This window comes from Cavia porcellus, unplaced genomic scaffold (genome assembly GCF_034190915.1).
Source record: "Cavia porcellus strain 051 isolate PalLab524CR breed Dunkin Hartley unplaced genomic scaffold, mCavPor4.1 scaffold_21, whole genome shotgun sequence".
NCBI classification, from domain to species: domain Eukaryota; kingdom Metazoa; phylum Chordata; class Mammalia; order Rodentia; family Caviidae; genus Cavia; species Cavia porcellus.
In genome coordinates this window covers 35159583-35182645 of record NW_026947504.1, presented here as the reverse complement: position 1 = coordinate 35182645, position 23063 = coordinate 35159583, and the positions used below count along the sequence as shown (strand labels likewise).

Genomic DNA, 23063 nt, shown 5'->3' with positions numbered 1-23063 from the left:
TTCATGTTCTATTTTCCCATCAATTGACTCTAACATACCCATATTAATTTTAGATTCCTTTGTGACCTTTATACATCTACTTTTATTTCTCCCCAAAACAATTAAAAGCAAGTTAAATTAGAACCATTCCAAAATTAATGCCACTGTTCTATATATAGACTTCTTAAAAACTAGTGCTGGAAATTAGGCTGGATGACACATCACCCATTCATTCTGTTCTGAGATGCTGAAATGGCATTGCAGAAGTGAATTACTAATGCCCAGTGAAAGGGAAGGAAGGAAGGGACACGAAACACCGAACTTACAGTACTTGACGACAGTCATTATGGGTGTTCCTGGGTCGTACACAAAGTCCAGGGGAGAACCTGGAGGGACCTGTTTCTAATACCTAAACCCTGGGGTCCCGGCAGGATGCTCTCCAAAGCCGTACAGTAGCCCAACATGGTAAAAAATAAGGAGCAGAAAATACAAATCCTTTAAGAATGTAGAAATACACTGGGCTGAAAACCTCACTGAGAGGTTGCTTACCCCAAACTAGTCAATTGACATTTTAAAAAAATTTCTTTTAATCGTGCTGGGGATTGAGCTCTACCTCTAGCCACACCATTGAATTTTTTAAATGTTGTCAGTTAATGTGTTCATTCTGTGTAATGAGGTAATGCAAGTTTTAAGTAGATGAGAAGGAATTGATCTCCGGTACCTTCTGAGTAATAGGAAATTGGATATTCTAATTTTATTTTCGCACTTTTTATTTTTCAATCCTTTCACTTATTTTCAGTATGGAAAATTAACGATAATTATAGAAGTAATAGAAGCAGATATCCATGAGGGTTTCCGTTGGTGTACTCTACATAATAAATGATTATGACTTTAAACATATGTTACAACTCAAATCCTTGGCATTTTGTCTCTTATTTTTTTTCTTTTTTGGCCCTGTCTTTTAAAGTATTACAGTGATATCTGGGGCTCCAAATGTTAAGCTCTTTTCATTTTGAAGTAATAGTTTTTTTGGTTGGAAGCACCAGGGAACAGATTTGTCCAGACATTCGTGCATTGACATTTCCTGGCATGTATGTTGTCTTGAAGTCCAACCAACCAAAGCCAATCCACCACTCGCACCTGACTTTCCTTCTCTAAGCTAAAAGTTTAAACTTGAATTGTCAAGTATTTTTACATTTTATGAAACTGTGTTTTAATTTACAATTTTAAAACATATTCCTGGGAAGAAGAGGAGGACTCTAGAAATGAGATACTTAGTGAAGTTGATCCCGGAATAAAAGTTACACCTTGTTTTTAAATTTTCTTTTCTTTTCTTTTTCTTTTTTTTTTTTTTTTTCTTGGTACCGGGGATTGAACTCACAACTGCCTGCTTGCAAGGCAGGCGCTTATGCTGCTGAGTTAAATCCCCAGCCCCTTAAATTTTCTTTATAACCTTTATATTCATCACATATTTTCACATCACACAACATTTTCTCCATTTAAAAACAGCTCGCGGCTTATGTAAAATGCTACCAAAGCAGGAAACTCGCATTTCAATACTCGATAGCATTTAGCTTATGGCCCATCTCAGCTGCCTAAAGGAAGAATTCTTAAGGAAAAACCAAATTCAGAGAGTAGACAGAACTTAACCGATAGGTGTGTGTGATCGATTTAAAGGGTTTTAGTGGATGAGTCGATCTGATTGAGAAACTGAGAACACAGTTACTGAGTTAGATGCAGCTGGGCATAAGTTTTTCCCAGACTGATTTGTGGCCCTGTTAACCTTTATAAACCTCAGCTGCCCCATCTGTAGACTATGACAGTGATGGCAGACCCTTTAGAGCATTCCATGATAACAAATAACCAGCTGTGGCACGCATGACACTGGAATAGAGTAATAAACCCATCCCACAGGGATACAGAGAAATCGGATAATGCAGTGAAAACAGCATCGTTTTAATTGAAGCCCAAGCACAGCTTCTAGATGCGAGTAATCGCTTTCCAGACTTTCAGACATCCCCAGCCAACAAAAATAGCTTTCTGCTTAGTTACTGTGCAATGATAAACCTGAGAGCCAAACTCAGTTTCTTCTTAGGACTCAGGACAAACACTCGAACTTATACACAGTACCTGAGCTGACATGTCACAGAAGGCAGCATTATTTGTGGTGTGTGTTTTGAGACAGGGTCTTGCTACACAGTGGAGACTGGTTCTGAGTTACTCATTTTGTAGCCCAAGCTGGACTTGAACTTTCAACAGTCCTCCTGCCTCAGCCTCCCAAGTGCTGCGATTACAGGCATGCACCACCACGCCTGACCTAAGGAGACTTCCTGTGAGCTCCGTATATTAGAACCTTTTGCAAACTGCTTGGCAGCACTGAAGCCTGAGATGGCTGAGGCAACAGAAGAGAGTTATTCCCCCTTGGTGACCTCTCCTGCCTGTCCAGCTGTCACTGGCTAACAGTCCCACACATGCTGCCACCTTCAGGCATCTCTTCCAAGTCTGCCACTTTCCTCCATGACTCTCAGTGGTGGGTACAATAGTTAAAAGGAGATGTCTATCAGAACCGTTTTCTTTTCCCATCTATCAAGATTAATACTTAAGGAAGGAAGGAGGTTTCTGTGCTCTCTTTCAAATGCCTCTTCACTGGTGGTGAACTTCTAAATTACTGCTTCTTTTCAAAATAAAGGACATACATGTAATCCTCAAATTAGGAAATTATTGTCTATGGCCTTAAAAGTTGGAAAGGGTAGGGACTGTGTGGTACTCACCTCTGACTCCTTTGTAGCATCTTCCTAATCAGTCAATAAATGCCTGCCAAATGGAATGAACAATGCCACACATTGCCAACATTTTGTTACCCATAATTTCAATAATATGTATAGATGTAATTAAGTGGATACTTCCAACAAAAGAGAAAGCATTTAGAAAGAAACTGTGGCAATGAGCTTGCTGACAAAAAAAAGAGTGCATTTTTAGTCTCTTTATCTGTAAAGACAGAACTACTTTAAATTTATTAGGTGAGATAAGAGATCACAAATATCTAGGATCAGCAACTCAGAGGATGCTGGGATCCTTCCTACTGACTAAACCATTTGAGTACATTCACAGCACAGGAAAGCCATTGGTCACATTTCAGCCCATGCTTAAAATGTAGCCTGTGCATCACTTGGTCACTGTGTGTTAGCTTGGGACCTGACCAGACAGAAAGTGGCATCACAGCCCCTAGGATTTCACAGCCCATGACCAGTTATTTGCATAAATGTGTGACAGTGATTCATAAGCAACCAAATCAAGTATTTTGTATATAGTTTTAAGTATGAAAAAACTTGCCTTTTTGCTTTTATACAGTATATGGACTTACGTATGCTCCTTCAAGTATTAATCTTGATAAATGGAACAAAGAACATTTGTCTGGTATTGCACATTTTTTAAAATAAAGAAACCAATTTAAGTCTTTAAGTTATCTAAAATTTATTTCATTATTTTTTAGACATCACAGTTTGAAAGTGCTTTTATGCTCCCACAAACTTGACTGTTAATACTTAGCTGGAGACAAAGTTGTCAAACAGCATTTCACTCCTGTGAAACAGTGTCAATCAATGCACAACTTATGTCTTAGCTTTCTAGGAGCTGAACTTACAAGTTAGGTAATTCACACACACACACACACACACACACACACACACACACACACACACGCATGCATCATCCACAGGACAGTCCTGGTGAGTTTTTCAGCCTCCTGTCTCCTCCGGGACCAATCAGAGCTGGATGCTGCCACATTCCTTGAGCACACAGGAGAAGAGGCTCCACCAAACTTACTCTTTTGTCCTTGTTTACCTAAACATGCCAGATGGCCAGAGGCCTCCTGTTTCAGGTGTCCTCACACTCCCTGTCACCAAAAAAGGGACAGCCTCAGCCTCACCTTTCCTGTCCCCAACACTGAACAGACTACCTGCAGGTGATCTACGCAGTCCCTCCTCACAGGGATCAGGTCTGTGACTGTTGTTATCCCAGTAGCACAAAGACCTCCTGTGGGGAGGATGTCCTGGGGCTGCAGGCTCCTGATGACTGGCTTTCCTGTTATTTTCCCATTTTGCTGGGGTAGGGAAGGAGAGAGGTTTCTCCTTCCCTCTCCCAAGCTGCTCTCCCAAGCTGCCTAGGGACGTTCGAGGAGCCCTCTGTCCTATTTTAACTGAAGTTTCTTTTTCTTTTGCAGATGGCAAGCACCTTGGTTGTGGCGGATGCTAGAGTTTCTGGAATCTACAGTTGCGTGGCTTCCAATAAAATAGGAACTGTGAAAAGAAACATAATTTTTTATGTTACAGGTAAGCCACAATGATAGCTATGTCCACGAAGACAACCTGTGACCTCGGCCCCGACTGTGACTTCAGTCCCGTTTGCACTAAGTGTACTTACACCTTGAGTGATTTTTTTCTTTAATCCATAGAATTGTCAGATTATGTATCTCCATTCTTGCTCTCAAGAACAAAATTCTGCAACATCATTGGCTCTCCGACAATTGTTTCCCTAAATTCTCTCTTGGCATTGTTTCTATTTATGTCTCTCCAGACTGGATTGTGATCTTGGGATCTTATATATTTATTTTGAACCCCTGTTAGTACCTACAACAGTTTCTTAATAATAAGCAAGGAAACCTAATACCTTTGGTACTGTCGTATTTCTGTTAACCTAGAAGCTGTTTCATAACTTAAGTAATTTATTCGGGGGGGAATGAGGGAGATCTGAAATTGAGCTTTATCAATAATAGTTAATAAATTTTTAAAATCATGTAAAAAGTTTCAAATATGATGGTCTCTGCAAATCTTAAAACCTCCAAAGTACAGAAATGGCACTCCTTACATCCCTCCATGGGTACAGGAAGGAAGTAAGTGACTCAAACTATAAAAACAATTACCTGGCTCCACACCACCACCACCCCCAATTTCTGAGGCAACCTGGGCAGCCTGCCAGCTCTCTGGAAACTTCGCACCGCATGGGGCAGGCTGCAGAGATGGCCTAGAAGTCTCCAGAAAGAATCAGGCAGGACTCATTTCAGTTGGGTTAACAGGAATGTTTTCACAAGTTAGCCAAGGCCAGAGAAGGCGTCCACGGGGAGTGTCCCAGGAGAGCCCTGGAAGGCACTCTGCAGAGTTCTAGCTCACGCACTCTCCAAACAAGAAAACAGCTCAGGAAGTGAGGCACAGAGGTACACAGCAGAGCTGCTTCATGTCCTCGCTGCGCAGATGTAAGGAAAAACATCCTTACATCTCTTCCAAATGAGGAATTCTGACCGGAATTTCATGTAGATGGGTTTGCTAATAAATCCAGATGAGTCGAATTAATTAAGCATAAAGCTTAATTATTGGTCTTTATATTTGGCTGGTTACATAATCACTGTATTTAGAATACAAACGATGAGGCAATGCTTGCCCTTCTCTGAACATTCAAAAGTGTGCAACAGCTTAATGAGCTCTGAGCGTTAAGCAGCACACTTCCCCTCTGCTCCGAGTGCTCACACGGGAACCAGCGGGAACCAGCGCGGCGTGTCTCTCCAGGAAGACGGCTCCAACGCTGCCAAGACGAAGAAATGATAAATTTCCTAGTATCAAAAACTGGGCACAGACAGAGCACTTGGGCTCTGAGTTCTAGCCTCAGTGCTACAAAAATAGTAGTAACATGACACAGATTTTAAAGCCCCACTGTCCAACTGAGATAGGAGCCTTGAGTGTAATTTAAAATTTTCTGGTTACTACATTCTTTAAAAGTAAAGTTAATTTGATTTATACCACACAGCCAAAGCATTATAATTTCAATATGAAATCAACATGAGAGAGGTGCTGGGGATTGAATGCAAGACCTTAAAGATGCTGAGCGTGTACTCTGCCCCTAAGCCACACCCCCAGCCCTATAATTAACATAGGAAAAGTACAACATTGTTTCAGTGTCTTCCTTTGGCTCTATCTAAATAACAATAAAATTCAGTACAGTGTCGGACTGTGCAGCTATAGGCCTCTGAGCAGGGGTGGGATGAGACAGGGGCCTAGAGAGGGGTGAGACCAGTAAGTAGAGAGGAGAGGCTGGGCGCCACATTGGCCGAGCCAAGGTGTGAGAGCCAGAGGTCACCCACAAACCATTCATTTCACCACAAACCGGTTCTAGAGCAAGCCAACGAGCCATTGCATTGCTCACATTTCCTATGGACAAATATACCTTCGCCAGGATCCAAAAGGCCAGGACAAGTTCAGGAACTGCTCAGAGCTACAGGGCAGCTGTGGCAGCACCTCAGGGTGCAGAACTGACACATGTGGTCTCCACTCCGGATTCCACCCCACCCATGCACCCCCCGATGTGGTCTCCCTGCCCTGACCCTCACCGAGTCTTCTCTTGGCCACGTCTAAGGGGGTCCTAGAGATGTGCACACCCACTGACAAGCACTGACTGCTGTCAGGAAGAGGAAGAGTCCAGAGCCAGCCTGAAAACAAACCTGGGATCATCTTTTGGGGGAATTTTGGGGTGCCAAGGACCCTGAGCATGATACAGGAATAGGGTGACACAGTCTCTGGGTGGGTCATAGCCTTGTCACATTGTAAGGAGGAGTATAGCCAGAACCGCGCTACTGAACAGCCGCCTGGGCCTCGGTCTCAGCAGCCAAAGAAGATTGCTAACACTAGAAGGCAACGGGATTCACACAGCTTCAAACTGCCCTTCCGGAAACCAAGAACGTTTTTCCTTTAGAAATCCAAGAGCTTTGATTTTAAAACCGAGCACAAGTTCAACAAATCCAGCCCTCTTCAACTAGATGATGCTTCCTTCAAACAATTTAATCTGCTCAGCCCTGGAAAGTTCTAGGTTAGGTTGGTGATAGGTTACCTGGTTTACATTCATTATTCATTTTTAGCTAATGATGTTTTGCTTACTCAAACTTTATCGCAAGATTTACTTTCATTAGACATGAGAATAAATACTAATACACTGCACCTTACCTGTTTTTCTGGAAAAAAAAAATGAGTGTACATTTTTCAGTGCTTACTCGGTGAGAGCAATGCTTTAATAAAGCTGGCTATCTAAAATTCTACTGCTGGGCTGGGGATTTAGTTCAGCAGCATAAGCACCTGCCTTGCAAGCAGGCGGTCATGAGTTTGATCCCCGGTACCGATAAAAAGTTAAAAAATAATAATAATAAAATAAAATTCTAATGCTGTAAAGATCCAGATCTGGATCTTCAGTCTTCAATTGTGCTGCCTCTTCTTAAAACACAAATACTTTGCCTCCCAAAATGATAAAACTGGTTCTCTGTGGCTGTCAGCAGTTCTGATAGTTTCACCTCCAAACCTTAGCAACCCACTGGTACACGGGGCCTACTTGAAACCAGAAGAGCTTTCTGGTTCACTCGCCTTTCAGGGAAGATTTCCATTCTGCAACATAAGGAAAAATTTCTATGTCTCTACCTGGTGAACGACAGATCTCCTCGAGCATTTTGCACATCTGTGCTCGTCTTTTTTATACATATAATCCAGTCCCATGCGTGCCTATCCCTATATGCTCCCCGCTGTAAGCAGGTCACTCTTCTAGCTGACCACATACCACTGCCTCTCTGTGACACCTCATAAGACTCTATGGACATGACACGTGTTAAATGGATGAACCATGGCGAAGACTGCCGACTCTGAACCAGATATTGAAGTGTGGGAAGATTTCTTGTTTTCACTTGGAGGTCTAGAAGGCAATGCTTTCTCGGGACTGTTTTTGTACTCAGGCTAGCAAAAAGTCAACATGAATTAAGGGGAAATCCCTCTGGGCTCACTAAGCATCGAAGAACATTCTATTTATCATCTTCTATGGATCAAAAGAGAATACCAAAGGGCTTACATCAAGAAATAGATAATCTTGTCTAAGAGGCTGTCTGATGACTTAAGCCAAATTCACTTCAGTAACTGTGACTGACATACAAGGAATGGACCTTAAAGTGGGTTTGGTCCTTGTCTCCTATGTGTGTGTGTTTGCAGTGTTGGTGGCATTAGGCATGACCACAGACATGTGAGCAGTTGCTGAGGGAGAAACAGGAACAGCCTACCTTATCTCCCTGGTCTCCCAATGTCACTAAGTGCATTTTATTTTAGATTCCTGGTGGTGCTTGGCAAAGATAAACAAAATCTTCCATCAGGAAACCTGTGAGCTATTTCCACAGGAAGTTTCAAATCACTAAAGTAAACAGAAGCTCTCTACATGATCTCAGTGGTGTTACTGGGCTCCCTTGGGTTCTGACTAGCAGGATGGGACCTCATGAGTGGAAAGTTTGTGGTCTTGTTAAAACTCCACAACCAGTGCAACCAGTGCAACCTGTGCCCCGGACCTCTGCTCCACCGTCTGTAAAAGCTGATAGCCAGCATTTTACTCCTTATGCTTGGAAAACATCCAAAATGTAAAAAGATGCTGAACTGGAATAGTTATTTCTGACAGCTGAGTTTGAGGTTAAAAATGACTGTCAACTGCTCCTGCATCTTGTGGGACATTCTTAGCTTTTCATTTTGGGCAGAAAAACCTCCTATGGCCTCCCCTCTCCTCAGCCACTGACAGCTTCGAACACCACCGTTAGCCCCGCACCCAGCTTTCAAATGAATACTTTGGCATTTCTTCAGACGTGACACTTTATAATAAAGCCAAAGCCCAGAAAAATCAGAAAAACAAGCAAAGTGAGATTTAGGAAAGAGTTGATATGATATCTAATTTTGGACTATTGTCCCCTTAAGGTTTAAAGGTTTCTTTTAGCTTTGTGTGCAAAGGGGAATAATAATAGCATAACACGGTGCTTTTCATCTTCAAAGCACTTTGTAAAATGTTGGCCCAAATTCTTTGCTCAAATATAGATACATCACTAGTAACAAGCAACAGGAGGGTTTGAGAGCAGGTCAGTTCGGGGCCAGTCGCCAATGATTAAAATTCCCCCGTGCATTGGTCCCAAATGACACTAAGGAATTGCAGCCCCAAAGCTAAACAGAGGTGCTGGCTGGAACGCTTATGCAGGTGAATGTGCAGGGCATTGCTAGGGGCGCCTAGGAGATGGCGATGAAGGTGAGCTGGAAATGGAACGACACAGTCACCTTCATAATATGCTATAAATGTTTTTGAGCGTAAAGTTGATATTTTTATCTTGCTGTTGTAGAATCAAACACAGGTCCTCACACTTGCTAGGCAAGCACTCCACTACTGAGTACACTGCCACCCCAAGTCCTCAATTTGAGTTTCTTAAAAATTATTCTTTGTGATTTTTGGAAACTGACAACTCTTCTAGATTAGCTGTGTGCAATTTCAGAGGAAATCTTTGCTTTTGGTGGAGGAGTGGGTACTGGGGACTGAACTCAAAGCCTGCACAAGTGAGCTACATCCTCAGATCTTTTTTAAAATTTTGAGATAGGGTCTTGCTAAATCACTAAGTTTGCCTGGCTGGGCTCAATCCTCCTGCCTCAGTCTCCCAGGGGGTGGGGATTGTACCAGGAAAGGCTGCTCTTATATCTGAGAATCTTCACCGTAAGAGGGAGGCTGACCAAGTAACCTGGATTCTCTGGCCCATTGTGCCAGCAAAATGCAGAGAGCTACTCTGACCTCAGGCAGGGCCTATGAAGCAGCTACTTCTTGTCAGGGAAACGTAGGGGGACAGTGGCGTTGGCCAGCACAGACCTCCCACTTGCCACGCCTACTTGTGATTATCTTGCACATGTGTGCCCATACCTGTGCCTTTGTTTTTTAATACACACTGCTCTTCTTTACTCATTATTTTGTTCAATCAAATGTCCATTAACCAGGAGGAAAACTATATTCAAAAAACAAATGGGAAACAATGTTATCATCCCAAGTTGGAAAACAGCTTTTCCATTGTGAAGAGCAACTCTGGAAAAATAATGAAAAAGTACCATTAAAAATCACTCCCCTGCTGGGTATGCTGGTGCATGCCTGTTATCCCAGTATTCAGGAGGCTGAGGCAGGAAGATTGCTATGAATTCGAGGCCAGCATGAAATGCTTAGTGAAATTGTCTCAAAAAGACTGCCCCCCCCAAATGGGTGGGGATATAGCTCTATGGTACAGCACCTATCTGGCAAGTGTGAGGTCATGATCCCTGGCACCAAAAAGAAAACAAGAAAATGACAAAAACAACTCCCCATTTTGCATTTCTTGTCTCACTTGTTTTTTGAGCCAAGGTCTCGCTGTATATTCCAGGCTGACCTTAAACGCTCTATGTAGCCCAGATTGGCCTTGAACTCACAGCGACCATCCTGCCTCAGCTTCCCAAGGCCTGAGATTACAGGCGTGTACCACCACTCCTGACTCTTTGCTGAATCTGATGGAATCAGTGTGGCTGGGTCCTCTAAAACAAAAGATAAATATCCTTCTTAATGTCGGTGCTGAGAGAATTTGCATCCAGATACCTGACTGTCTCGTTATGAGGCTTTACACTGAAGTTGTTCGTTCTTATTTTACAGACGTGCCAAATGGGTTTCACATTAACTTGGAGAAAATGCCCGTGGAAGGAGAGGACCTGAAACTGTCTTGCACAGTTAACAAATTCTTATACACAAACATTACCTGGATTTTGCTGCGGACAGTAAATAACAGAACGATACATCACAGTATCAGCAAGCAAAAGACGGCCATCACTGGGGAGCGCTCCATCACCCTTCACCTCGTCATCAGGAACGCATCTCTGGAAGATTCGGGCACGTACGCCTGCAGAGCCAGGAATGTACACACAGGGGAAGAAACCCTTCAGAAGACAGAAGTTATAATTAGAGGTGAGCACTGCAACAAAAAGGCTGTTTTCTCTCGGATTTCCAAATTTAAAAACTCAAGGAATGATTGTACCACACAAAGTAATGTAAAACATTAAAGGACTCATTAAAAAGTAACAGTTGTCTCATATCACCTTGATTTATTGTCACTGTTGCTAACTTTCAGGCTCAGAGGAGATGTTACTCTCAAAATGAGTTCGGAGATGCTAGGAGTAATAATGAGAACCCCAGTGCCGGCTCGGGGCTCCCCGTTCAGGCCGAGGGGTCTGCTCCCCAGGGCGACTTGGTGCCAGTGTGGATTTGGAGGATCCCTTCACTGCCTTCTCTGTGTGTTTTGCTCTTGCTGTCTTCTCCTGCCTGATAAACAACAACCTGGGACTGATCCTTTTCTTCCACTTTGATGCCAACCTCTTTTTATTTTTAAATTGTGAAGCTGCACAAACTGAATAATTCAAATAAAGGCTGGTTTCTGCCAAAGATGGACACGGATAATTTTTAGCTCAGAATGAGTACAGTTGAATTGGAGACTCTGTTGGACTTCTGCGTGGTTTTATTTTGTACAATTTTCTGCTCTTGATTTGTAAATAGCACCTGGATAGCAAGTTATAATGCTTATTTATTTGAAAATGCCTCCTTTTTTTTTTTTAACATGAAGCACATTGATCTTAAACTGGAGTTTCTAAAATGGGTCCCCATCCTGGGGTGCAAGGTGTTGGTGTAATTCAAAAGGAACAAATCTCTGTCTCCCTGTGAATTACGAAAACCCGTGCAAACTAACACTACCTGCCTCTCTCAACTAATTCTGGATAATTAGCAGATAAGTCTAGCAACTGTCCACTCTCCCCTTCACTGTCCTCACTGGCCTGGACATCCACAACTGCACCTAAAAATGTACATCGTACCTTCATTTTTAATATTTGTATCCCTTGGTTAATTTTCAAAAGCAATTTATCATGTTAAAATGATGATTTCAGTTTGCCCAGGAAATAAAGATAACTGTGACCAGAGTTCTAATGCATTTTTCTAAAGGTCAATTGAAAATCTGTCTCTTTAAAAAGCCCACTTTACCCATATGCAAATGTTGATAGGATTTTTATGGGGATTAAGAACTGGCAAAACTGTAGGAAAGTCAGTTAAACATACATGTCACGTATTTTTTTTAAATCAAGGGAGTCTTTAAGCTCTTGTTTTAAGGTTGCGTTTGAGGGGAAAGTGACTTTTTCACATTGCCTTGTTCTGTTATGATTCAGTTATGATTGATCATTATAAGTGCCTTGCAAGGATTATAGAAGGAGAAAAATTATAATGACCAAAATAACCACAGCTGAGAAACACAGTGGCTGGGCAGCTCCGTAGGAGGTGACACTGGGACAGCTTTCCAAGCTTGGGAACACACCAGCCTGTTTTCTCCTTTAGGTAACAGACTCCTTCTCATGGCTAAACTTGTCTTTCACGTGGGAATTGCCTTTGTCGAGTGTGAAAGAGTAAACAATAGCATTTCCCCAGAATGCCAGTTTTATGGAGCCCCAAACGCTCAGAAAACAATTAGCAACCTGGAAGTTGTCAGCCCAAAGGAAAGAATAATCAATTGTATCTTGAAAATTTACCTATGGCTCTTTGGCCTGGCCTCTTTGTTCATTATAAGTCAGAGTGTTCCTTCCGGATACAATGCCTCGGTGCCACAGAACTTGGGGGCCTTAGATTTTACAAAAGCTAAAAAACCAAATGGAATGATTTAGATGTTACTTAGGAAAAATGATAAATTGGACATGCAGAACCTACCGTTTCCCTTCCTCTGTTGCAATTTTTCTGAGGGGAAGATAACATTGATATTGCAAGACATGATTTTAAGAATTCCATAGAGTAATTGTTTACTGTATAATTAACCCTTCCAAAAGATTTTTGTTTAAGGAAGCTTGGGTGAGTTTTGCTTTTTATTAGGTATTCTTTGGGGTATGCAGTGAGGTGAGAATGAGAGAGAGGAGAAGAGAAAAAACAAAGAGCCCAAAGAAAAAAGCAGGGGTATGCGGCTGGTTCCTCAAACCCCCTTCCAAATAAAGGAAAGGAACTGTGTATTTATGGGACCTGGCAGGTATCTGGGGCCAGAAAGCTGGGAAGGGAAAAACTTGGTAGGCAGCTGTCTTTGGCTACTTATAACCCGTAGAAATATTCCATTAATTCTGATTTTCTGAAGGGATCGTATAACCACTAGAAATATCCCATTCATCCTGAAGGGATCAGCTCTGCTTGTTAAATTTAGGAAAGAGGTTCTACTCCCATCAGTGTGGAGGGTTCAGAACCAGTATGTGTGGGTTCTTACTTAAAATGTCACAATAGAGTATTGCAGTGTATGAAATAGGAAACTAACAAAATGTGCCCTGGTTAAGAAGTCACTGAAAAGTAGACAAAAATAAAACACTTCACATAGAAGAGCATTTATCAGAAACTAGGTCTTAATACTGTATGTCTCAGAATGTTTATATGAACCCTGTATTTAACTGAGAGTTCCACGTCTGTCCTGCAGCTTTTTTTGTTGTTGCTTGTCTGAAGTTCGTAGAGTACAAACAGGTCCTCTGGGAGTTCTTTATGATATTTATGTTAAAATAAAATGTTCTTTTCTATATAAGCATTGTTTTCTGAACACCTGTCAGGGAAGTCTAAATCCTGTCTGTGTTGATGTTTTGGATTATAGATATGAAAATAATTTGGGTATTAGAGTCCCTCTATTCAAGCTTCCTTTTTATAAGGACTATGCAATAACAGATTATTTTATCATGTTTAACCATTGGATACAGTAAAATGTGCTGGAGGAAGCTACTGAGAATATAACTGAGTGAACTGGGCTCTGAGTGTTAATGAGGTAGGTCAGAGGCAAGCCTGTCACCCATAGAACACAAAATAGTGCCATGACACTTAGCATAGCACGTGACAGATTCTGAATGAGGCAAGAGGGTCTTTGCTGCCATTCCACCCACACTATGTTTGAAGATTTTATAAATCCTAGCATTTCTTTCAACACTTTTGCCTTTCGATTTCTTTTTACATAAAATGAGAAGACTAATAATAAACGATGGAAATTGAAATGTACCGAAAAATCTGTTTCCCTCGATAGCAATCCTGCCGCCTTATACTAGTTCAGCATGTTATAAAAGTTGTACAATAACATCCTTTTTAACCTGGAATATCAAAATGGCTTTAACAAATGCTAATCCTGAGAGTCTTGCTGCGGGAATCAAGAGAGAAAGGTTTGGGGGCTTGGCAGGATCCTAGAGGGATGTGGAATGGAAGTCACTGTGCTGAATACTCTCTGTAGCATTGTGATTACCCCAAGCTGCTTTCACAGTGTTAACACACTAAGATGAGGAAATACAGAAATGGTCAGAGAACGCGTGCACTCTACAGATGAAACTCGTGCCGCAGAAGGTGTGAGTTATGCCAAAACTCCTTTGATGTCTGTTTCAGGGTTTGTAACAAGAAGTAAGAGGGGTGATCTGGGAAGGTTGAAAGATATCAGGAGTCACTTTTATTCTTTTACGTTGGAAGCCTGAGCTACCAGTCCAGTACCCACCTAACTAGAATGTATACACATCAGCAGGACTGACTACTTCATTAAATAGAAGCACTGTACTCTCTGGGGGTTCGGGGGTGCTGCTGTTCTTATGTGGGATTTTAATGTTGTAATGTATTGCATCTTAATGTATTAAATTCATTTTGTTGTACTATATTGGTTGGCATTTTATTGGAATAAATTGTATTGTATTATATTTGTATGTTTTAAGAGAAAATAATATAAAATACAATATTTGTACTATTATATAGTGCAAAACCTATACATCCATGCCTCTGCCTCTTGAATTAATCCTTTGGTTGCTTGCATTTGGGAAGGGTTTGCATTTGGGAAGGAAGGGAACAATCAATAAAGCTTTCAGAATTCAAGACTCCTCCTGTCTGGTCTGCTGCCTTACGATTTAGGTTACAGAGTAACACAGACACACCCTCACTGACATTAATGAACACGCGTAAGGAATTTCGCTGGGAAAGTGGTAGAGTAAACACTTGCCTGACCTGTGCAAGTCTGATGCCAGCACTGCAAAGAAAACAAAACAAAACAACGTAAAATGTGACCAGTCCAGCACTGCATCGTATTTTAATGTAAACTACAAGCCTGTGTAATTTATAGCCCCTAGTAGATAAAGCGAAATCTTTGTTTTATAAAAGCTCATTAAAAGGAAGAGAAAGAAAAAAGCAAAGGGCAGGATAGGACACTACTTGGCCAGGCAAAAACCTTTGCACTAAAACCTGAAACTACAGAATGTGGTACTTGATCTTGCTCGGTTCTAGTTTATTTCAGCCTATTGCGGCATCTTACTAAAGAGTTAGCCGTAGGTTAACTACTGACTGCAAGTCAGGGGATGAAATGGAAAGGAAGCCCTTCATCAAGCCTTGCTGTTGATATATAAATACTTAAAATGCTGGCATGCGTGTACAAGGAAGTAAGACTGCCGAGTAACCCCAGTTTGCTCTCTGTCTTCTCCAGGTCAGGAAGCTCCACACCTGCTGCAGAACCTCAGCGATCACACGGTGGCCATCAGCAGCTCCGCCACCTTAGACTGTCACGTGGGAGGGGTCCCGGAACCTCAGATTACTTGGTTTAAAAACCACCACAAAATACAGCAAGAGCCCGGTAAGAGACGGTTTCCCTTGCTTGTATTTCACTCTTGATCTTTCCTGACTTCCTCCCTGCTGAATGCTCCTGTCACCTGCTTCCTTGCACCCAGACCCACTGGCTGCTAGGGCTGCAAAGTTAGACAGTGCCACATGCTTACACACACCTCCCGGGAGTGACACAGGGGCCAGACCCTCGGGTGCCATGTCTCTAAGCCTTAGGAAAGATCCTTAGACAATCTGTTCAACTGAGAGTACTGTATTAAGAAAGAAATGAGAAAAGCCACAGCACATGGTTCAGATCACCCCAACAGCTGGGGAAGTGAGGGTGAACGACCTGGCTGGAGGTCCTGCAGAGCAGGGAACACCCGGCGTGCATGAAGTTAAGAGAAATAAATTTATAATCATTTTAATTCACCAGACCCACTTTAGTGATTTGGAGACATGACGACTACTTTAAATGATATTTTGTTCTTGTAGAAAATTGGTCAGCTAGTTGTGGGGTTGTTTTTTCAAAAATAAATACTCCGACTTCAACTAGGCCTCCACCAACAAGTATAAAGACAAGCTGTGGCCTGCCTCATAATAACTGTGGTTAAATAAAAATAAACAACTTATTTATAATTGTTAATATTTATATTAAAAATAAAATTGCTACTTGCCTAGTATGCATAAAATTCTAGGTTCAGTTCCCAGCACCACAAATAATAATAATAATAATAATAATGTCATTTATTTGCAAAATAGTCCAACAGCCTAAATCAAATAAATGGCAAATATGAAGTAGTCCTTAAATGTCAATCCTTTCTTCAGAATGAGGCCTCTGTTTGCATCTGATGCACAGAAAGAGAATGTCCTGTAACAACTCCAAATTTTAAGATGCTGTCAAATGTATTAGAACAGCTCTCTATGCTGCAGTTCCAAAATCAGTTACATCATATCATTTTCTTCATAAAGTAGTCTGATGTCATTCACTAAATCATCCAAAGACACAGGTGACAATCTTTCCTCTGCCACCTCATTTAATCGCCGGAACGAGCAGGTCGTGCCTACTACATGCTTATGAAATCCACCCTTTCCTCCGAGTCCCAATTCTCTTGCTTACGCGCTCCCTGTCTATCCTTTGACCATCAGCAGACACTTCCCAACTTACCTCCTTCCCTCTCTGCTCCCTTGGGATCCATTTGCTCTACCGCTGTATAAGGTACCCACCAGACTGCCCAACAAGGTTCAAGCATTTGCAGAGAAGACTCAACAACTAGCCCTGCCTGCTACCACCCTGTGCTTGGCCTCCTGCCTACGACTTTCTCATGGAGCAGTGCTGACCTCTTACTCACCATTACACCCTCTGTCCTGCTTCAACCCTCTATTCTTTTTGTTCTTGTGTGCCCATCTGCCTTGAGCACCTTCCCTGTGTCTAATGTCCACCATCCCTGAGACCAGACTGTGAGTTCTTCCTTCCTCCAGGAGGCTTTCTTAACTGTCACCTACAGGAGGTGACTCCTCCATGAGTCTTTGGTACTTAGGCTTCCACCTCCTGTTTACTGTTTTTCTTTATAATCGTCAGTTCATATGTGCATTATCCATGCAGGTTTCTTTGGCTCTCACTGCATTTTAAAAAATAATCCATCAATAGTATTTCCCATCCAGAGGGCAGACTATGTCTTGTCAGCTTCTGTGTATCTTGCCTTTATATATTCAGAGTGTTTGGCAGTCACTCAATGTTCCATGAATGAATGGTTTTCAGAAAACCAATGTCTTTCCTTAGTAAGTTCACATGGTAGCATATATTCCTCAATGTGGGGATTCCCAATCATAGAATTTTTAAAGCCAAAGAGATGGTTGGTATATCTTTAGTCCAATCGGGAGAATGGAAAGTTTGCACAAAGAGGTGATATGGTTTGCCCATGTTACACATTACCATATGAGTGCTTTCATGGAAGATGAACCCTTTGAAGTGCTCTACCAGCATCAAAACATGAGCAAATACACATGCAGCCCAGGAATCTTTTGTGAAAGGGGGTAGTGTCCTCCCTGAGAGCTTCAGAACACGCAGTGGTACACTGGACACCCAAAGAAGTCCTGTGCTCAGAAACCTGCAGACTGGTTTTAATTCTGTTTCCCCAGGCTAACTTGATCACGAGCACATTTTATAACACATTAACGTAGGATCTTGAGTGGTTCTTTGAAAAAAGTGATTTCTCCTTAGTTCAGTTTCCTACCTTGGATGTGGATTAAGAATCAAGTAAAACTTGACTTTTGAAAGCTCATGACTGTTATGGAACTAGAGGAAAGACCAAAAGAACGCGTCCAGAAAGTGACTACAAATGAGAAAACATTGTGACGCGCTCAGGACGTCAGGGCTTGGGGCCCAGTGCTCCACTCACAGCTCATGAAAGAATTTGGGCACCCACTTGACTACTCTCTGAGCTCTAGCTCCTTATTTATAAAAGAGGGTGATTTGTGCTGACTGTTGAGACTGTGGTGAAGCTGAATGAGTTAACACAACTCAGCGGGGTCCTAGTCCTGGGTCGGTAGATGTTATCTTCTGCCTCTGCTCATTCACACAGAAATCAGCCAGTTAATAAGTCCTCCCAAATGTTAAACAACTCTGAAACAATAAGGACAGCTATGCTTGAAGATGAACCTAAAATAGGTTTTAAATTCTTCTATAAAATGTTATATGTCACTTTAATATGCTACTATTAGCACTTATTAAGCTCAGCTATGCTTTATAACTTTTATTTAAAGATATTTAAAATAACTGGCCTTTTTGCAAGGAATTTCTTGGAGATGCTCTTACATCCAAACTCAAAGGAAAGAAAACCTTGAGGATAAGGATATTAAGGAGCCCCATGATGCATCTTTTATAGGAAGGCTACAGTAACAGGCCCAAAGAGGAGCTCTACTTTTGGAGGGCTGAATCACTGGTAAAATCCAGTCCGGTACTATTCTTACTTGTTAAATGATAATTCATCCTTACTCAAAGAAAATGTAAGGAGGAAGCTGGGCTCGCATGCAAGCTCACATTCCAGTGGCCGTAAAATGCCTGCTGAAGGATGGCAGGGCAGCTGGAGCTTTTCCATCCTCCTTTCCTCTTAGGAAAACTTTTACTGAGGGACACAGCCATGCTGCAGAAGAAAAAGTGTCATGAAAGCCGAGTAGTACCTAAGTTCTTAGGCCAGAGGGCTTAAAGCAAGAACAAAAAGGATCTTAAGCATGCATGCCAGGATGACTTGTGCATGGGACAGGAAGACAATCCCTACGGAGGCAACCTGTACGGGAGAGAAGGCACTTTCCAGACCCCACTGCCCGCTGCCGCCCCGTGCTGCCCTGTCCCTGCTCCTGCCCAGGCCCACCCCTCCCACCCGGGACCACTGGCCCTCACTCGCTGCCACCCACATCTTCTGCCTGCCTGTCTCCTCTGCGCCTCTCAGCCGTCTGGGCTCCAGGCTGCTTCCATTCCTGCCTGGAAAACTCTCCTCCTTCCTAGTTCTTCTTGTCACACCTAAACTCTTGTCACAGTGATCATCTGACATCCCAAGGCAGGGATTTGCTTCATTGTTCTCTGGTTTTTTGTGTGCTTACATTGGAAATCTTTGACAATAGATATGATATCTTCATATGTATTCTTTCTTATGAAGAATCACTTAAAATCTATCGAGCATTCACCAGGCATTTTCAATGTAATGAAAATTAAAGGTTTCATTTAATTTTTACAACTATTGCATAAGGTGAGTACTATTGTTTGATGTGTGTCAGACAATGATTCTACTTAATGAGTAATAATTAGGTACGGGGCCGGGGATTTAGCTCAATGACTTAAGCACTGGCTGGCAAGCGTGAGGTCATGAGTTTGACTCCTAGTACCAAAAAAAAAAAAAAATTAATAATAATAATAATAATAAATAAAAATAGGGGCTGGGGATTTAGCTCAGCAGCATAAGCGCCTGCCTTGCAAGCACGTGGTCCTGAATTCAATCCCTGGTACTGATAAAAAAATAATAATAATAAAATAAAAATAATTAGGTACCTAGGACTGCTCCTTTATTGATTTTAATTTGTGTACTCATCATAACAATTCTATGAGGCTTGATCCTGAAGGAGCTGACCAAGAGAAGACAAAAGAACCATCCCAGGCCATGGATCAGTATTCAGTAGATCAAGGTTCAAACCGAAAGAGTTTGGCTCTGAAGTCTGCACTCCGAAGGCTGAGCATGTAAACCTAAACATTAGTCACTTTGTGCTAGAGAATAAACAAGTTTTAAGAGGCCTAGTGAGTACCATGTATTTAAAACAGCAAATATCTCCTCATCCTTAAGGTTTAAACCAGAAGCCTCCATTTAAAGCACATTTTCACACATATTAAAAATAAAATATTTTCGTGCCCCACTCCTGGTATAAAAAAAATAAGATAAAATAAAATAAAATATTAAAAACATTTTTGAACCCAAATCTAGTTACTATTAAAAGGCCCAAATTAAGACTTACTAATTTACTTATTTGACAAATGTTTATAATGTGTATGTTGTTATCCAGCACTGTGCTACACTCTGCAAATGCAACATTGAACAAGAAAGTTAAAATCTGGATTACCAACAATATAAAGGAATTAACTTTTGTGTATATCTCAATGAAATAAAAATACAAAGAAATTAACTATATATACATATATATATATATATATCAATGAACGTCTTCAAGCATCCACTGTGTCCATGTCAACTTGTCTAAAAATGAACTTAGATGAATTAATAAGTGGGGAAGTAGAAAATACCTTTAACATGAAAGATGAGAAAAAGTTGCTCAAGAGGGACTAAATTACACAGCCTGGACCTAGAAGTTCTGTGTGCTACTGAGTAGCACAGTGACTACAGATAACTTTGCATTTCAAAAAGCTAGAATAAAGTAGAGTGAAAGCTTTCACTGGAAAGAGACGAGAAATGTTGGAGGAAACAGATGTGCGTGACCAGGTTTACACACTGCACGAGGCATAGGGGTATCGAAGCATCACAAGGTACTCTGTTAAGACATGTGACCTTTCTTTTTGTATGTGTCAGTTAGACACTGACTTAAAAATCATCAATATATGAGATAATTGAAAAAGTATATTATTTGTGTTTTGATGTAGTTGCTTTAATGCTAAGCATACAATAGGTTCTCAGTTGCCATTAGCTGAATATACAGGAAGGCAGATAAAGGGAAATAAGAGAAAATGTGGGAGCAGTAATAAAGGCCATAAGGTTCACATTGGAACTGAGGTAGTGGCAGTGAAGGGGCTGGAGGTGTCCTCGGAGGTGGAGGAACTTCCCAGCCTGTGCAGGCCCTGGCTCCTGCCCCCTGCACTAAAGGAGGGGGAGAGGAGAAGGGCGAGGAAAGGGGGAGGGAGGAGATGAGGTGAAGGAGAAGAAGAGGGAAGGAGAGAAGGGGGAGACGAGAAGCCACCGGGGGATGGACGGGGTGCAAAGTCGTGACCGATGAAGGAGGCGAAAGACGTATCTACTCACTCTGAAGAGATGGGGAGAAGGAGAAGACACAGTGAAAGGAGTCCCGTACACAGGGCCAGCGATAAGACAGAAAAATGTAGCGTGAAGCGACCGAGACCAGGGGCCACTGCACGGCAGTTCTAAGTTGGAGATGGATGCGATTTGACTGTGGCCGCTTTGAGCCTGCTTGGGTTCCCGGGGCAGACACACAGTGAAGCAACTTTAGGATGCAGTCATTTCTGTTGGGCTTAAAACTAAACGTTTGTGCTCAACCTTGTGATAACTGTACCAAGTCACCTTGCAAAACGGTGGCTCTGAGTTTCATTTGTACCTCTCCGGGCCACCTGCCCAGGGTCCCAGCAGCTCCTCTGAGATAATCGTCACCTTTCGGCCTGCACCTCACCATCCCCAGCTTGTCCACAGATGCCCTAGCATGGTTCGAGCTGTGATATGGCTGAGCAAGTGCACAGGGGGTTCAGGGCACGCAGAGCCCACTCCACAGCTGCCCCGTGAGGAGCAGGACGTGAGTGTGAGCGGGTGTGTCAGGTGGCCTGTCCGGCTCAGGCTGGCACTGATCCAAGTGCAAATCATCTCACAAAGAACTGCAGAGAAAGCGACATTTCTGAAAAATTTCTAAAATGAGGGAAAAGTAATGAATCCCCCCTCTTTAGAAGTATTTAAGAGAACAGAAGGCAATATTGACCTGAAATGTTTTAGTCGAGCCTGAATGGAACGTTATTTATGACTTACTAAGTTTCCATGACAGGTAAGCACCTTAAGAGCCCTTGAAGGTTAAAGCAGTAGTTCTAGAACAACTAAAAGTTGAAAAAGAATAAATTGTGTCAATCAGCTGAAACTGGAGGAGGAAAAGATCACTAACCCAAACGGATCTTCTCAGTCACCAGGACTCGTAATTCCTGACCTGAAAGGGACATCTCTCTGTCACCACCACATCACTGGTACCAAAACTGTGTACCCGGAGGCACTGCACCCCGGGCCAACTGACCAGTCAGCTCCTTCTTGGAGGGTGGGAGTCAGGGGAGTCAGAATCTTCTCTGCGTTATAAAGCAGTTTAAATAACTCCAGGAAAAGCAAAAGGGAGAGAGAAAAAGGGAGGATGGTAAGGCCCAGGGAGGACACACTGACCGTCTTCACCTCCAGGCTATTAGAATTGGTAGTTTTGCTTGATTTCTTAGTAATAATAAAACTCAGAAATGTTATTTATATTTTATAAAACTTACACACTGTAGCAATGTCCTTGTCTTTCTCAGAAGATCGGCCTTTGTGATGCACAATGAACGCAGAGCTTTCATGGGAAAAAGGAAGTGTGTACCCATTTCTGGGTACACGAAGTGCAGTGCATGTGGAGTGGGGCGGGGCTTTGTGTACCGCATCTCTCCTCAAGCCAGAACAGACCGCTGATGGCCTGGCTGGGCAGCTGTGCCCCACTCCTTTCTCTTCAAAGAGTGATTGAAGTCAGGGAGTGTCTCTCTGTGCCCAGACCAGAAAGAAGCAAGTTTCACTAGTGGAGCTACAAGTAGCCCTTCTCTCCTGCTGGGACTCCACCCACATCCTCAGGTCGTGTTTGTGCTTCTGATAATAAAATGTGAGGGGCGTAGCAGTGCAGAATCAAAGCTTAATTCTTTTTCTAAGGATAAGCTTCCCTTTAGAAGGTGAAGAGAAAGTGAAAACAGACAGGGAGGTGAGGCAACCACATAGCAAACACAGAATCTGTCAGCTGCCAAAGCTCAGAGCTGCCGTCCTGGCCTCGGCCAACGGAGGGACCAGGACTTCACCCAAGGCCCCAACAAGGTGAAAAATGGAAAACTTTACCTGCGTACTTCCTGCAAGTTTGCAATGACATTTGTTAATGTTTGTCTACTTCGATAAGACTGGAAAGTAACGCTGTAGAAGCTATGGTTTATACCCAGAAAAGTAAAGCAGTCCATGAGAAGAATCCCACTTGGAACCGGAAATCAGGAGAAGCTATTTATGGACAAACTATTTTAGCCCTCAAATAGATCTCTTTACCAATAAGTTGCAGTATATTTAGGTCTTGCACCTGCTTAGATACCCACAGACGTTTGTTGTGCTGTATCACATCCTAAGGCTTTGTCCAAAGTAAATCTTTGGGTGCATGTC

General features: G+C 42.2%; 1 protein-coding gene across 3 annotated transcripts in view; it reads left to right on the top strand.

Annotated features, from left to right (window-relative positions):
• Flt1 (fms related receptor tyrosine kinase 1) overlaps window positions 1–23063 on the top strand; it is a 166883-nt gene that overhangs the window by 80245 nt on the left and 63575 nt on the right. For 2 of the 3 annotated variants that reach the window (XM_003477257.4, XM_013141002.2), the window contains exons 13-15: window positions 4202–4310; window positions 10465–10773; window positions 15308–15454. In XM_003477257.4, the coding sequence (XP_003477305.2) occupies window positions 4202–4310; window positions 10465–10773; window positions 15308–15454 (565 nt within the window). Of the gene's footprint in view, window positions 1–4201; window positions 4311–10464; window positions 10774–10936; window positions 14707–15307; window positions 15455–23063 lie in introns of those variants that run through there. The other variant, XM_023560475.2, reaches the window with a different exon arrangement.